This window comes from Artibeus jamaicensis, unplaced genomic scaffold, assembly GCF_021234435.1.
Source record: "Artibeus jamaicensis isolate MK-2021 breed Jamaican fruit bat unplaced genomic scaffold, CSHL_Jam_final contig_471, whole genome shotgun sequence".
Taxonomy (NCBI): Eukaryota; Metazoa; Chordata; class Mammalia; order Chiroptera; family Phyllostomidae; genus Artibeus; species Artibeus jamaicensis.
The window spans coordinates 7,563,640-7,580,223 of record NW_026521850.1 but is presented as its reverse complement, the minus strand read 5'-3'; the positions used below and the strand labels follow the sequence as shown (position 1 = coordinate 7,580,223).

At 45.9% G+C, this 16,584-nt stretch overlaps 1 protein-coding gene across 2 annotated transcripts in view; it reads left to right on the top strand.

The window, feature by feature from the left end:
- The window catches only part of PBX3 (PBX homeobox 3), a 201,438-nt gene extending 191,022 nt beyond the window's left edge, over nt 1–10,416 (top strand). The window contains exons 6-9 of one of the 2 annotated variants that reach the window (XM_037160366.2): nt 3,829–3,994; nt 5,226–5,338; nt 6,089–6,178; nt 8,895–10,416. In XM_037160366.2, coding sequence (XP_037016261.1) covers nt 3,829–3,994; nt 5,226–5,338; nt 6,089–6,178; nt 8,895–8,987 — 462 coding nt within the window. In that variant the 3' untranslated portion in view covers nt 8,988–10,416. The remainder of the gene's footprint in view (nt 1–3,828; nt 3,995–5,225; nt 5,339–6,088; nt 6,179–8,894) is intronic. The other variant, XM_037160447.2, reaches the window with a different exon arrangement.
- The last annotated feature ends 6,168 nt before the right edge of the window (nt 10,417–16,584 follow it).

The window sequence follows — 16,584 nt, the reverse complement described above, 5'->3', positions numbered from 1 at the left end:
TCAGAATGGGACGTACATATTTTAATTTGAGAAATAGTTTAACATTTTTAGATATTCATTTAGATGTGGTTATGCAGGTTAAACATAACGTATGATCACTGCTTCTTTCATTGCTTCCAATTAAACCTTGCTTGTTAGTTTAACCTCTAGGTAATCCCATCAAACAATTGATGTCAAGGAAACACTGCCCACAGTAGCTTCAGATGAGTGGCCATTAATTTTAATTGCCTGATATTAAAGATTAAGAAGTATTGGGACTAGCAGAATAGAAACGATCTGATGTCAAGCAAATCCACTTGCTAAAGCTTCCCCAGGCTGCTGGTGATATTAAAATTTTACTGTGAGAATTAAATAAACCTTTATTAGTGATGACTGTTGTTTGATTGGTCCAGGGGTATGCATAAACACTGGATTCTTACATATCTAGAGATGAGACCTTCAATGGTATAGAGATTTCTCAATTATGAAACTGTTAATAAAACTGTAATCTGATTTTCCAGGCTAGGTTTCATTAATGTATTATAGCTTCTCTGATTGTCAAGGTAATATTAACTACAAAGCAAGGAATCCAACAGAGAATTGTTTAGAAGAACAGAATTCTAAGATGGGCCTTTGTTGCTAAACTCAGAGTTGGGGAATTTTCATTAATTGTGCTTAAGGAATGCCAAATTTTCTCTCAGCCAGGAGCATCTCCCTTTGCACAATAGATATATTCAATATTTAACTCTTTCGAAGGCCCGTCATTCCTATTTGGACAAGCTGGAGTTGTAGTACATGTTGAAGGGGCTTTTTGCTAACCAGCCAGGTCTGCCTCCCAAGCTGAGAGCGTCCTTGTGGAAGGTGAGGCGGTTCTAAGAGATCTTGCCTTAATAGGCATGATCAGAATGGACACCTTTAGGGTCCCTTTCCAATCTTAATTTAGAAATATTTTTGTTGTATTTTTCCCATTACCTTTTACCACCCCCCCCTTTCAATCCCCCATCCCCTGCAGTCACCTCTGTTGTCCATGTCTGTGATCCTTTTTCCTTTTTTCTTGATCCTTCCACCCCCTGAGAACTTGTGTTTTCAGAGCCATACACTTCTGCTGTGGGAGTGGATTCTAACAGTCACTGAGGCTGACTTCTCCTGGTGCAGAAATTCCTCTTAGAGCGTCTGTCTCCCACTCTGTGGAGGCTTGGGCACCATGTGAACATCATCTGTGGCTTGTCCCTCTCCTTGCCCTCCACAGCTAATCAGTGGCCACATACTGCCTATTCCTTCTTAATATCTGCCCTCTCCACTCCCACCTGCAGCCCTCCCCGGCTCAGGCCCTCCTTGATTCCTCACTTGTGCACTTTCCTAACTCTTCCTCTCACTACTGTGTCCTACACAATTATCATGCACACCAGCCCCAAGCATATGTGACTCCAAGAAGGGAGGGCAGACAAGGCTTTGGTCCCTTAGGGCTATTGAGAGCTTGTATGTGACCGTCTAGATCACAGGTGGCCAGCACAAGGCCCACGGGCCGAATCCAGCCCTTCACCTTGTTTCTACCCGGCGGCAGTGCCAAGCTGTTGCTTAACTGTTAAGGAGTAGTTACATTTATACAGTCCTAAAATTACATTCAGCCCTTTGAAGGCTACTGCAAGGCTGACACAGCCCCCAGTGAAAATGAGTTTGACAACCCTGGTCTAGATGCTCGAACTAAAACCAATGAGTAGAAATGAAAGGGAACTAGATCTTAGTTCCAAAGAGGGAACTGTATATCCATTAGAACTGTTTAATGGTAGAATCAGGGACTATGTGAGGTAGTGAGTGCCATGTCTGTGGAGGGGCCAATGCCACGATCACAAAGAGAAAATAGAGGAAGCACAGGTTTAGAGTACCATTTCAGACTATTGAATTCGAGGTCATGGCAGAACATTTGTATGGAAATGTCTTAAAAATTGAGAACTGAAATTCTTCATAGAAGTTAAGGGCAAAGATGGAAATCTGGGAGTCATCCACACAGAGACAGAAATGGAAATAATGGATATGGATATGGTTGCTCAAGGAGAAAGAAAAGAGGGCCAAGAGCTGAGTGTTGGAGAAGATGCCCACGTGCATATGCACACACACCTGGTGTGTCAGGGAAGGCGGAGAAGCAAGAGCATAGTATCATAGACACCCTGCAAAAAAGTGCCTTAAGGAGGGGGTGGTGATTACAAGTATCCAGTGCTGCTAAGAGGTCACATAAGTTGAGGGGAGTGAGAAAGGCACCTGGATATGGGACAGGTGCGATGCCTATTGTAACCACCTCAGTCACTACCTAGGCCTTAAGATTGTTAAGATTAAATGAGAACATGTATGGAAAGGGCTCTGTGTAATGCTGGGCAGGCACATAGGAGACAATCATTAAAGCATAGTTATGATAACCTCCACTATTTGGTATGAAGGAAAGAAGGGATGCATACAGTCCTTCAGGGGAAAGACATGATGGTGGAACAGAAATAGCCATGGAGTCCCAATCTGTAGCACGTTCCCTTCCTGATGAGTTTTGGCTTGTTCCTGTGTGCTGAACCTCCGCTCACGGGAGCTACAGAGGTCTTCAGTGAACGTGCCTGCCTGCACATATGCATATGCACAGTGATTCCCCAGCAGGGAACAGCATGTGGGCAGTGGTGAGACCAGCATTGTCTTCCTCATGTGGCCCCCTTGCCAGGGTTCTCTGGCTTCTTTCAGAAGGACGAGTGCCGCAGGTTGAAGAATGAGAGTTCTTTTTCCAAAGCAATTAAAGACTTGGCAAAGATGGTGAACGAGCATGCCACTGGTATAAATTGGATTGGAGGGCTTATACCTCTCCTTTTTCCTCCAGGCTTCGAGGAACTGTTCAGGGTAAAACGGTGATCCACCCAGGCTGATACCATAGCCACATGCCCCTTTGACATATTATTAACAATTATTGAAAAATATTTTAAACAGTAACTTTAACAGAAGAGAGGTCAGAGCCTTTTATTTAGCAATTGGTACCTTCTCATAAACAGCTGTGTGGATTTTGGCTTCTTTATATAGCTCAGCTTCAGGCGCTTGAGTACGTGACTGAGTCTGGGGCTGAGGTTTTGCTATCAATGAAATGTGATAAAATCTGCCTGTGGACAAGATCCTCTTTAGAAATCGCTTCCATTTGCACTGGCTGACATTATAGGTAGTTTGCAAAAGAAGTAAGTGTAGTCCACCGGATAAAGTCGGAGCTGCTTCTGTGTAGTTGCATTTGATGCTACTGGAGTTATTCGAGTTGTCAAGTTGTGACCTTCTCACGTGTGAACTGCAGAGCTTGAGCAGCCCTCCTGGCAGACACACAGTGTCTTCTAAGGCAGGAGACAAAGGGGTTTTTCATCCATTACTAATTGATGCTACTCTTTTCAGCAGACCAAACAGGATTTCTGCTATACAGCTGCCAAAATTATTCGAGGCCCAGGAAGAATAAGTCATTCTTTCTCAACTATTTCTTACTATTTTTCTAACTTAACAATCTTTCCTTTAGTTTTTAGCTACTTTTGGTGGGACTGGTCACTTATATACTAATTGGTACATACCAATTGATTATTTTTTTATAAACAACAGGGCTTGCAGCCATTTTAGTGTTGCTGTGACCAGCTCCAGAAGCAGTATCTTTCCAAGAGTGTCGAGGGGTTTGCCAAAAGGGAAAGTGGACTCCCGGAACCATTATGCATTATCCACAGGGTACGATTGGAGGCTCAGAATTGAGTGTCTCCCAAGGGAGCCCCTTGGTGTCCAGCAGTTCCTGGAAGTTTGACTTCTCCCCCCTCTGACCTGTCTTCTCTTCACTCATGTCCCTGTGATTTGTAGGTATCCAACTGGTTTGGCAACAAACGAATCAGGTACAAGAAGAATATCGGCAAGTTTCAGGAAGAAGCCAACCTCTACGCTGCAAAGACAGCCGTGACAGCCGCACACGCAGTGGCCGCAGCTGTGCAGAACAACCAGACCAATTCGCCCACCACGCCAAACTCTGGTGCGTACCGGCGCTCACTCCCTGCTCGGCCCAGGCAGCTTTATGCCACAAAGCCCTGCCCCACAGGCCAGGAAACAAGAGCCATACTGAGGACACAGTGGATTTATAGAGGAAGGTTTATATAAAAATGCAGGCTTTCCTGGGATGGATGAATGAATGATGGCCAGAGCCTGTAGACCCACTGTTTGTAGTGAGTTCCACTTGCTACCAGTAGATTCTGGAACTTTCACACTTTGTAATGGTTTTTAATTCAGCGATCAGGCAGAGTGCCATCACTAATGATTATTTTAACTATATTGTTCTTATGTCATTTTAAGGTCAATAGTGTCTGTCATAGAATGAAGTAGCAGAAATGGGAAATTTACCCGTTGCTGTACAGTGAAGCTAGAATGTTGGAGTTAAATACAGTCATGCTTTCTACCTAATGCAGTGCGCACTCCAGTCTGCTGCCCTTCTTAGCATTTCTTCAGCACCTGCTGCTTGCTAGGATTAGTAGGGAGTTAGCTGTGAGGGATATGGGCCTTAATACATAGATGCAATTTGCTCCTCAAATACATGTTGACCAGATTTTATGTGACATTTGTGATGGAATTAGAAACATCTTTAAATTATAGGGAACTTGAGTGACAATGAAAGATGTGCAGCAAGTCCAAACAAATGGACTTGAGAAGCAATTCAAGGGCTTTTTAAATGAGATCTAGTAATGTATCTTTAAAAGTTCAGAAAGTTTACCATTTTTTTAATTGTTTTGTCGTCTTCCTCTCCCCCACACCCTGCCCACCCCAGGTTCTTTCTAATGGAGCATGAAACAGATGAAAGGAGAGTTAGGTAGAGTGTATAGCTAAGAAAGCATTTAGGAAAAATGTTTCTCCTCTGGGTGATTGTCCACCATGGCAGTTAATGATGGTGAGGAGCACGTGTAATGACCAGATCCTGGTGGTAAATGAAAACAAGGGATGGTTCCAGGCCAGCTACTGGGCGTTTTCCCGTTTATTTTGATTTTTCTCTTTGTTTCTTATTGGGCCTTCCCCATTGATAGAACTTTCCTAGATGTAAGATGAATCGCAGGACCTAACTCTTGGACTTATATTCTCTGTCCTCCTAGATCTGGAAATGCTTCATGTGTGTACATCCTTCCCTTCTGTACCTTTCCTCCTGTCCCTGCCTCTAGGTCATGAGGATTGTGTGTGTAGCTCTCTGTTATTCAGCTACTTAACTCTTTCCTTTCCAGGTTCTTCTGGTTCTTTTAACCTCCCAAATTCTGGGGACATGTTCATGAACATGCAGAGTCTGAATGGGGATTCTTACCAAGGGTCCCAAGTCGGAGCCAATGTGCAATCACAGGTAGGAGAGATGCCCCAACCGGGGCCTTTCTAGCAGGGTAGGGTTTGGGCTCAAAACTCCTTACTCTCACCCCATGGAAGTGGTCTGCACACCTGTGTAGAACCTGGGCTGGGTGCTTCCAAACGGGACCCATCTGCCCCAACATTTAATTTAATAAGAAGTCAAGTGAACAGTGACTTTTGATGATTCAAACTTGATAAATTTTGTGAATGCATTCGGCTCTGGCTTGAGCTCATGGAGAAGGGGTTGGGTGCATCTTACTTTTGTGCCAAAATAGACCAGAAAAATTGTGTGTGCCAGTGTGTGTATGGTTTTAAAACATATTACTATTTCTGTGTTGTTAAGTCAGAATATTAAAAAACGTTCCTAAAGTATACTCCAGGGTCAACTTTTTTCTCATCCTGTTAATTGAGAACAGTCCTATGCACATAGATGCGTGAGAGAGAGAGAGACCCAGTGTGCATACTTAGAAGGAGTTCCCACCCACAGCCACTGCACACATTGGCCAGTGTGGGTGGAAAGTTGCGTTGCCATGAAGATGTTACTGTTGGGCTGGCATAGAAAACAAAGATGTGTGAGCTTAAATATGCAAAGAATTGTTGAAATTCTGCCAGTCACATTCGATTAATAAATTTGTCTTTCATTGAAGAGGCTAACCCCTCGTGGCACACGTAGTTCAAGTTGTTTCCTTTGTAAGTGATGACGTTTTAATAGATTGCGATGACGAGTTCTGTTTCATGTCACCTCCAGGTGGATACCCTCCGTCATGTTATCAATCAGACGGGAGGCTACAGTGACGGCCTGGGAGGAAATTCACTGTACAGTCCACACAATTTGAATGTGAGTACTCTGGGGAGCCAGACTGGAAGAGCTATAGGAACAGTGTCAGATGAACAGCAACTACTAAGTAAATTGATAGCCGTTTGACTTGGCCTCTCATCTTGTTGGCAGGTGGGGACAGCTGTGTCTTCACTACACGTTCATTTTATGGACTTAAATACTTGATGTTACCTAGGTGCCCTTGGAATTCCTCACAGATGCCCACAGTGTCTGGTGTGCTGTCATCAGGAGGGACTTAAGCACCAACCCATTAGGATGCTGTCTCCTATTGGCAGTGCCGTGTGGTCCCAGGGAGGTGGGGAAGCACAGGTCATTGATCTCAGAACTCAGCAGCAGGAAGAATTCCCAGACAGTTAAGGCAAAGGCATTAACCTTAGAGGGCCCAGACCGATCAGCAAACCAAGCTACGCAAAGAATTCTCTTCTTAAGAGTGATTTGCTGTGTTGTCAATATAGGATACAAACATAGTCAGTCTTTGTAATGGCCCCTCAGTTTTTAATTGTGGAGGAAATAATTTTACTTCTGTAGCCAATTCACCAAAACTTCACTTTCCCCTCCATCCTGACATGGATGGAAAATGACAGAAAGCTCTTGAAACGGAGCCAGGGGGATCGGGTCCCCAGGGTGGAGCTGGGGTGGAGGGTGGACAGGATCCGGGAGTCCAGGCTTAGGGAAGAAATGGGCTGCCTGGCACATGGTGGTGGAGTCAGAAAGAAAGTGGACAGAATTCTCCCCCTTTCAGGGCCTTGGCTTGCTTTGAGAGTAAATATTAATGATTTAAAAAGTGATGGAGGATGTTCAATTGTAAAGGGGAAAAAGGACCATTAAATACTCAAATCTTTTACATTTGAAATGTCAAATCTTTCTTTTTGGGTTTATAAATAACTCATAATAACCCACAACAAACCATATAAAAAGCCTTTTAGTTGCATTTCTCCTTTTTCATTTAAGTGTTTTGAAATGCTTCAGAGAATGTGCGATATCCTTATCAACATGATAAAATATGAAACTGTGATTGCCTGCAGCATTTTACAGACATGAATTCCATCTTCACTGATGAGGCTTGATAAGGCGCTGTTGTATAATACAGTGCATAATCTCAAACCACCAGAGTAAGGATTAATTTATTTTGAAAAAAAGAATGCTTGCTGACAACCTCTCCTCCAGCTGCCACGCTGGGTAAAAATATTGTACATTTGTTGTTTATAAATTTGGATAAAAGAGGAATGATGTTTACTTCAGATGGAATATCTTTAGACTTGTATCTGTGTAAGAGTTCTTTTTGTAAGTAGATTTTCATACCTGAGGGTGAAAACAACTTACCTTTTAGACAGAGAAGAGGATTTCTGAGAGTCCACACAAACACGTGCAGCATGCCGGCAGCCACCTGCACTCTTGAGGCTTTGAAAATACACCGCGGTCACTCTTCCCACCCCCTGCAACCTGAATTTGCTTTTCCTCAAGCCTGGAAAATCTTCCCTTTGGTTCTGGTCATCTCGGTGGTGTTGTGTGGTCCCCACTCCCTTCTCTGTGATCCAGAGAGGGGAAAGGTGCTTTACATGCAAAATGGTGCAGAGAGTTCTCTGAAAACCTTGACCATGGGAGAAGGAAAAGTTCCTAGTCCAAGGCTCATCTAATCGTGGAGCCAAGCTGGGCAGGGAATCTAGAGAATTCTTGGTAGCCTAGTGACACCTTAAAGAAGACATTTTGGGTGGACTTGCAGAAGTTGCAGACAGACGAGAGGGAGGTGGGGGTCCTGGGGAGCCCTGTGACCTGCAACTGCTGTGGTGTGGGAGGTGCGGGTCTGGGGGCGGCCTAGCACGAGGCCGGCCTGTGCCGCAGGCACCGGGTGTCAGCCAGCTCACACTTGCCTTCTCTCCAGAAAGTCCCGCCCCGTCACTTCCACTCAGTGTTCCCCCACTCACAAGCCCAGCACCTCCCTCTTGACTGACATAAAAATATGTAGCGACAAGCTGTCTGCCACAGCAGAAATCTGATCAGACATTGATTTCAGCAATTGCCTCTATAGGCCAAGACATGAGGCAAATTTGTTTCTGAGTACTGTTATTGCTGATGCAGACCTGAGGCAGGAAGGGCCAGCGGCATGTGAAAGGCGGTAGCAAGATCCCAAATAGGAGCCCCAGTTAGAGATAATTGGAATATAGATTTGAATAGTGTGCGCTCCTCCACAGTTCATGTGTTTTCATTCAGGAGGATCCTATTTGGAGGGAAAGTCTGGCCTTCATTTCCCAGGGTGTAGAGTAGCTGGCTGTCAGGCATGTGTGCATAAGGGCGGGCAAGTTCTTCTCTATGGAAATGAGGATTAAGCCCTGCTGAAGTTTCTACTTCATGGAGCCCAAGGTCTTGCCGATGCACTGCACTGAGCTTCTCCCCTGCTCCCTTCTTAAAAGATTTCTCTTTGAGTCACTTTATCTTTGCCATCAAATCAAAGGCCGAGCTTCATGCCAGCTTGAGACTAGCCGAAGCCCTCCTTCAGCGTGCTGATTTATTGCCAAGTCTTTACTTGGTGGGATGGATTTGTTTTACATGCATTTAATCCCACTTTAACACATGCTTCACAGTGCTGCCAAAGTGGGTTTGGAAAACACATTTTGCTAATGCATCTTTGCTCTCATGTTGTCATCTGGATGTTTTAAATTGGGGAGTAGAATTAATATGTAGACGCGCACCCGTTGAACTGTGTTTCTCCTTTCAGGCTAATGGAGGCTGGCAGGACGCAACAACTCCATCTTCCGTGACTTCTCCCACAGAAGGCCCAGGAAGTGTGCACTCCGATACCTCTAACTAATCTCTGGCAACACTTTTCCCTGAGCTGACATGCCTTGATAAGTGCATTCAGAGCAATAGGAGGAAAAGGAACGCATTTTTGTAGCCCACCATCTACAGCTTTACTGTAAAACCTTGTCTTATTAGAGAACTTGGTAATCTGTTTTTTAAGGAATCATAATCATTTGTATTTATACTTAAAAACACACAATGTTAAAAAAGCACTTTATCCAATTAGGCCAAGATTTAACATTGTTGACAGTCCTGTAGCTACTTTATCATAATTTATTGTCAATATTTTACATTAATGGTTTCACAGTTGCCAATTACTTGGCCTTAAGGGTAAAAAAAAAAGTACAATATATACTAAACCTCGATCGTTAAGGCAGATGCAGAGGTTCACCTCACCTAAATTGAACTTCTTCCTTCTTTCCATCGCAGACTTCGATTGTCCCTCTTTCGTATCGCTAATGCAGTTGGAATAAAGGAGCTGTTTGGCTGTCTCTGTTAATGATGGTTGTGTTTAAGAATCTTCCTCGTCACATTGTGTTGCCATCTCTTGTGTTACAATTAGATCAGAGACTGGTAGCATCTTCTCTCTCTGAAAGCACCAGTGCCCAGAGTCTGCTTGGTCATTATATTATGGATCCAGATTGTTCTGGGAGATGAAGGTACTTGCTGCTGATGGAGGTGAACGTGAGATCCGCGTGGGTTTTACGGTGTGTGCTGGGTGCTGCACAGGCTTGTCAAGGTTTGCTACGTCCTCTGGGCATTGACAAAGGCCCTGCTCTTTGGAGTGTTGTATATAGTGTAGCAAAAGAGTATTTATACATCTCACCAATCAAAACACAGCTTTATTACCTCATGCGAACTCATACAAACCAATAGAATTTCAACATGTTCTGTAGCTTAGAGTGCTCACTTACTACCTCTGAACAATACTCACGCTGTAGTTTGTCTCTTTCTTATCTTTTTGCATCTTGTAATTAACTCTTTGTTTCCCTTCATAAAATGTAATGTACATTGTAATCTTTTAAAAGAAAAATCAGGGTTGCATTTGCAACTTTTAAAAAACCGAGAGTGGAAACATTGGGTCTTAAAACAGGATCAGTAAAACTGTTGTAAATACCAAGAAACATTTTGAATGTTCTTCATCTTGTTACTAATTCATGCAAAAAAAAAAAAAGCGGCGACTAATTGTGATGCATTCAGATTTCAGTATTCAGTACTGTATATTTCACCCTGTGTAATGGGGCCCCCCCTCCTTTCTCTCTTTTTGTATTGTATGCGATTCTGAAACTGATTGAGTCATGAAAATAATTTGTGGCGGTGATTCTAATGTATTAAAAACGTTTCGTGTTCCTTTCTAACTGGATTACACCCTGGATTGAAAAAGTCTTCCTCGTGGTAGTTATATGTAGTTTCAAACATGAATAAACTTTTTGCTTTCATGATTAAATGTTGATGCCGTTTCTTACACCACCATGTGAGCCAGCCAGGACAGGCCAAGGAGGGAGCCTACCCAGAGGCAGGCCCGGGTTCGAAGTACGCGGCCTGTGAACAGGGATGTTGGGAGGAAAGACCAGGCCCTGCTGACTGATGGCTCTGTGCAGGCTTCTGGCCCTTGTGCTGTCACCATGATGCAAGGAAAATGCGGCCATTTTCATACACTAGGAACCTACAACTCATAAAAGTTAAGCAAATGCCATAGGTAACAAGACTTAGGTCTCTAGCCTGGGAACTCCCACCCTCCTGACCTGATGATGCAGGTGGCATTTGTTAGCTAGAATAACCTTTGTTGGAATTTTTCAAAAGTAACCAGTCTTATCATGTTCACTTCTTACATTCATAACTTTTGTGAGATACCAGTTAGGAATAAGCAAAAATTTGTCTGAAAAGAGTGAGCCCCACATTCCATTAAAAAAAATAGCACAAACCCACAACATCTCTTAACACATCTTTTAAAAAACTCTGAACTTGAGAAATGTAAGACCAACTAGAAATACTTTAACTGGATTAAACATTGTTTTTGTTTTATTTAAATGGTTAGAAATTCCATATTTTTACATAGACATCTGTTGCTAATACCTATATCTTTATAATAAAAGAAGTCAATAACAGGTAATTGGCCTGTTTACTATATATCTCAAGGAAATTGACTCACAGGAAATCAGATTAATGTTAATCAGTTGCAGCAAATTGTCTGTGATAAATATAACTCTTTTACTATTTCAGTTGGTAGAACCAGGCAAAACAAGGTCTAGGGCCACCACTCCCATTAATCTTGAGGCAGCTATATACTGTGAGAGTAAACTTTGTGAAATAGATTGGCCTCCGAGCTGTCCTTCCTCACACGGGCACTCAGCCTGCTTGTAGGGATCTCTCTCAGGGCTAAGTAGTTATTTGCATGATTCAATTAGCTTATGGGTCAGCCCTTCTTATCTTTTACATAGAACAATCTCTATGCTGTGTGGTTTTGCAAAAATATCCTGTGGAAACCTCACGCTCGGATACACTTTTAAAGCCCAGCAGCACACTCCCCAAGAACTGTCTCAGGGTTTGCGTCTCAGGCCGGTCTGCTGAGAGCAGCGTGTACCACCTTGACCAGCAGCCCTTGAGGGAAATGGGAATCTTAACGCCTTATTCTGGGGAGGCCTATGCAAAAATAGCAATTTCTTTCCTATGCGCTAGTGTCAGGTGCACATTTCCCTCTCTGGTGGGGGTTGGGGGAACAGGAGCACCTCACTTCATAGATGAGGGAACTGGGGCATGATCTGGGCACCAAAGTTCTTATGTCACTGAAATTGGGTGAAAGGGGTTGATTGGATAGGTTTTCACCAGGCGCCTCTTCTGAGTCAAGCAATGGGTTAAGGGCTGGACCCGGAGATGCATGAAATTAGGGCCCAGCCCATTACAGGCTAAGATCTGGTCCTCATTCAGAAGGCAAATTCTTTAGTGAGAGTATGGGAAAGGCTGATGGGTTTCCAAACCCCGAGACTGGAGAAAAGAGGACCCAATCGTTCTCAAGGTCAAAACAAGTAACAGCAGGAGACCACCTGAGACATGAGACCACCTGAGACATCAAACCATAGGCTAAGGCGCCTGTCCACACAGTTAAAGGCACAGGGCACAAGTGTGCTCACATGAGAATACACGTAGTAGGTTCACAAGCATCTGGAGCCCAAATACTGAGCAGCTCCTCAGGTTGGACAGTGTCAGCCTTCCCCACGGAGGTACACAAGCCATGTGGGAACATCTGAGCAGGGTGGACCAGATGGCCTTGTGAACAAGGTCAGAGCATCTCTGTGGCCCTGAACTGAGCAGCAGCCTTGTGCCACGCCCTGACTAGAAGCGGGGGTGGGAGGGGCCGTGTGGAAAGTGAGGTGGGGAGAGTCTCCCACATGGGGCAGTGTTTTAGGTGTAATATGTGTGTTGTGCCACGAGAAGGGGACCCTGGAGCAGGTCTGCAAACCAGCCCTGGGCCAGGCACTTTCTATACAGTGTCTCATTTAATGCCCATGGAACCCCATGTGACAGGTGCTATTATTTAAAGATGGGAACTCTGAGGCTCAAAGAGGTGGCACCACCTGTCCACAGTCTCCCACAGAGCTATTGTTTGCCCTGTGAAGGCTCCCAGCAGCCACCTGTGGTGGGTTGGAGAGAGAGGCTTCAGTGAACGTGAGCCATCCAGCCTCCAGTGTGAGTTCCCTTCCAAGATGAGGCGACCACCTCTTAGAGTTGCCGCTCTCCCGCCCGAGCCTCTGTTGCTTGGGCTACCTGCTCGTGTATGTCCTGTGCTGTGTACGGGGCGTGTGTCACAGACTCTGTGGTTCTGTGTCTACAGGTCACAAGTTTGGGACGAGAGACAGGAAGAGCCAAGCCCACAGGCTGGGCCTGGCACCCTGATGAATGGGGAGAGGCCTGGGAAGGCAGCTGTCATGACACATGACGTGTGCCCAGCATGGGGCCTGGGCATTCTTTCTAAAGCTTTATTTGGGGCAGAGTGCCGCCTGTGCCCTGGGGGTGCCTTTCCAATCCAAGTTCTGGCCTCAGGCCCCTTATCCCACAGCCCACACAGCCCACTCTGGATGTGAGCAGATCTGACGCCCTGCCATGGATTTGAATCCAGGCCCTGCCTCCTACCACCTGTGTGACCTTGGGGGAAGGACTCAGCCTCCCTGAGCTTGTGTCCTTACTCCCTCTTCTGGGGACATCCCTTATGTACCTTGTCTCCCTGGTGAATGCCTGTCCTTTAAGGCTGGGCCCAGGCCACTGTGTCCTTTGATAGAGCCAGACCCTTTCTTTTCCCTGGGACAGCGAAAGCCGGACTATGGACATCCAAACAGACAAAGAAGGAGGAGCCCTAGGAGGAAGGGGAGTGAGTTGGGTGGGAGCATGGGCACAGGGAAGGGCGGCCCAGCCAAGGCGGGTGGCTGCTAGCTCTCCTAGTGCCGGCTCCCAAACCCTCCCAGCAGCCTCAGGAGGAGGGTGCTGTTACTGTCTCTACTTAACAGGTGAGGATGCCGAAGCCACTTGGCCGGACACAAATAGGAGTCCGGGTGAGTCTGAAGCCAAAATCCACATTTTCAGCCCTTTGTGCCTGGCTGTGTTTTCTCTTATCATGCTGGGCAGTCTCACTATTTGTGAGCCTGAAGTGGGAACTGAGCAGAGAAGGGGACAGGCCAGCCCCGCTTTCTCAGGCATTTTGGCTCCTCTCCCTAACAGCTTCAGACCCAGGGACACCCTTGGGAAGGCTGCTGTGTCCACAGGCAGTTTAGGCCAATGAACAGTCTACAGCTCATCCCTGCTGGGCCTGGGGAGCAGCCCCGTGGACCCTAAGCGTAACTGTGCCTCCGCCATGATTCCTCAGCTGTCACAGACTTAGCCGATGGATACGGAGCCTGCTTCCTGCTGGGCCCCACCAGGCACACTGCCGGGAGCCACGCCTCACGGCCCAGCGGACACTGGCCCCATCACAGCAATGACAGTGGATGCCCAGGGGCTCACTGTGGCCCATGGCTAGGGAAGTAACACGACTTAGCTAGGGCTCATGAAAGCCGGCTCCTGAGTGAAATGCCTGGGGGTGAATCTGGCTCTGCTTCCTACCCGCGTGTCCTTGGGCAAGTCCTGCAACCTCTCTGTGTCTCGTTTTCCCTTACTGTCAAGCACCTGCCTCCCAGCATCATAGGAGCGGAGCGGGGGTGTAAGCACGCTGGTATTGTTAAAGTGCCTCCTGTGTAGTAAGGACCCAGGTCGGCTGCTCTTTTTACCTGTTAATCCCTGATTGGCCCTGAAGAGGCGACTTGCTCTCAAATTCCAGCTTGTGCCCCAGTTGATAAAACCCAGGTCTGCCTTGCAGGTGGTTCACCTCCTTCAAAGCATCGTGATGGGATGAGAGCTAGGATATTGGAGTCAGGTCCAGTTCTGGGGCTTAGCAGCTCTGTGTCCCCTCCTCTCTCTGTGGCCTCAGTTTCCTCATCTGCAAAATGGGAACTCTCTTCCTCTCTTCCTCACAGAGATATAAAGATCGAGCTGCTGTGCGTGCGGTGCTGACCCAGGGGATGGCTGGGTTCTCTTCTTACTGTCACTGTTCCCCAGGGTCCCAGATCGGAATGGGATGGCTGGCCTTTGGCCTGTCTGGCTGGGATGATCACTTCTGGCCAGCAGAGGGGTCGCCAGGGGTGTCGGCTGCTGAGGGAGGGTCCTGCCCGTGGCTCCGCCTCTGTGATCCACCTACTGGGCCTCAAGGCTGGACCGAGGCCTCAGCCTCACCACTATCTAAGGGGATAATAAAAGGCTGGCATTTTTTTTCTTGGTAAAATTTCAGCAGAAAATGTACGCATCATTAAATATGGAAATCCAGAATTTTATTAGCAATCTGCTAGATCTGAACTGACGCCAATTAAACAAAAAAGATATCATTTATAAAAAGGCAGAGTTCAACTTGTATTAAATATGAAATGCAATTTTCTCCTGGTTTTGATTTATTACTGGTGGTCCATTGTTCAAAGAAGCATGTTATATTTCAATAGAGAAATATTGTTTATTCATTAATATTTTAAAACCGGCTTATTGCTGTGCATGGCTCTCACCGAATGAAACTTATGATTTAAAACATGAATTAATAAACACATTTGAAAGTGTTAGGCGAGATCACAACCTCTCATTTTTCATTTTCCTGGAAGCATATTAAATTTTTATAATTCTGCATCTACAGTGTTTTCTTTTAAATAAAGATGCAGATTCCCGAATTACTCTGCTAATTTCAGGTAACCAGGAGAGAAAAGCAATATCGTGGGGACCTGTGTCAGGATCACAGAATCCCCGGGAAGATGCTCAGGTTTATTTTTGTAATATTCATAAATCAAAATAAATGAGCTTTGTGCGGGAGGCAGCCTCCATGGGCATGAGGATGCCGGCTGGAGCGGGCCCCTGCTCGGGACTGTCTGTGTGTGCAGGTGGGTTTGGCGTGTCAATGTGCACGGCACACGCGGGCGTGATTATAAGTGGGTGTCCACTAAAGCGCACACACACGTCAACCTAGATGCGTGAGTGCGTGCAACCTGAATGCATCCCAGCTGTTTGGTTCTGTGTTCAGTTATTTCTCGAGCACCTACTATGCGCCAGGCACTGTGCTGGTTACCGAGGGTGAGTTGGTTTGGGAGTGATCTCCCTGCCCCTCTCCTCCCACTCACCTGCCTGAGAGATCTGTCCACTGGGAGCTGAGGAGTTCAGTTCCCCGCAGTTCCCCCTGCACCAACAGCAATGCCTCCTACGTGCTGAGCTCTTAGGAAAGATGTGTTGACGTGCTGATAGATCTGAAGCTCAGGAAAGGAAGAGATCTTTATGGGCTGGAGGTAGGGAAGTGTTTCTGCAACGATGAGTTGAATTAGACTGGGAGAAAGGTACGGCCTGGATGAGGGGGAGGCATGGGGGACATGGGGGGCCAGGTAAGGCAGAAGGGGGGTGCATCCTGAGGACAGAAAGTGATTCACCCAGCCCACCTGGCAGCTCACTCCCTGCTCAGCCCTTGCTGAGCCCCGCTCACAGCAGCCTCCCAAACACTCTAGGGGACACCCGCTGTCATTTTATAGTGAAGGGACAAAAATATAATGACATGTAGCCATCATCAGAGTATCCCACAGAGTAGTTTCACCGCCCTAAAATGTACTTGCTGCTCCACCTATTCCCTCCTTCTTCCCTGACCCTGTAACCACAGATTCTTTCACCGTCTCCACAGTTTTGCTTTTTTCCAGAAGGTCATATGGTTAAAGCCATACATTATGTAGCCTTTTGGGGTTGGCTTCGTTCACTTAGAAATATGCATTGAGGTTCCTCTATGTCTTATCATGGCTCAATAGCTCATTTCTTTTTAGTGCTGGCTCATTGTCTGGATGGACCGGTTTGTTTATCTATTTGTCTCCTGAAGGACATCTTGGCTGCCTCCAAATCTTGTCAATTGTGAATAAAATTGCTATAAACATCTGTGCGCAGGATTTAGGGTGGACGTAAGTTCTCAGCTCCTCTGGGGTAAATACCGAGGAGCGTGATTGCTCGGTCATATGGTAAGAGTGTGTTTAGTTTCGTGAGAAGCGTCCAAACTGCCTTCCAGAGTGGCC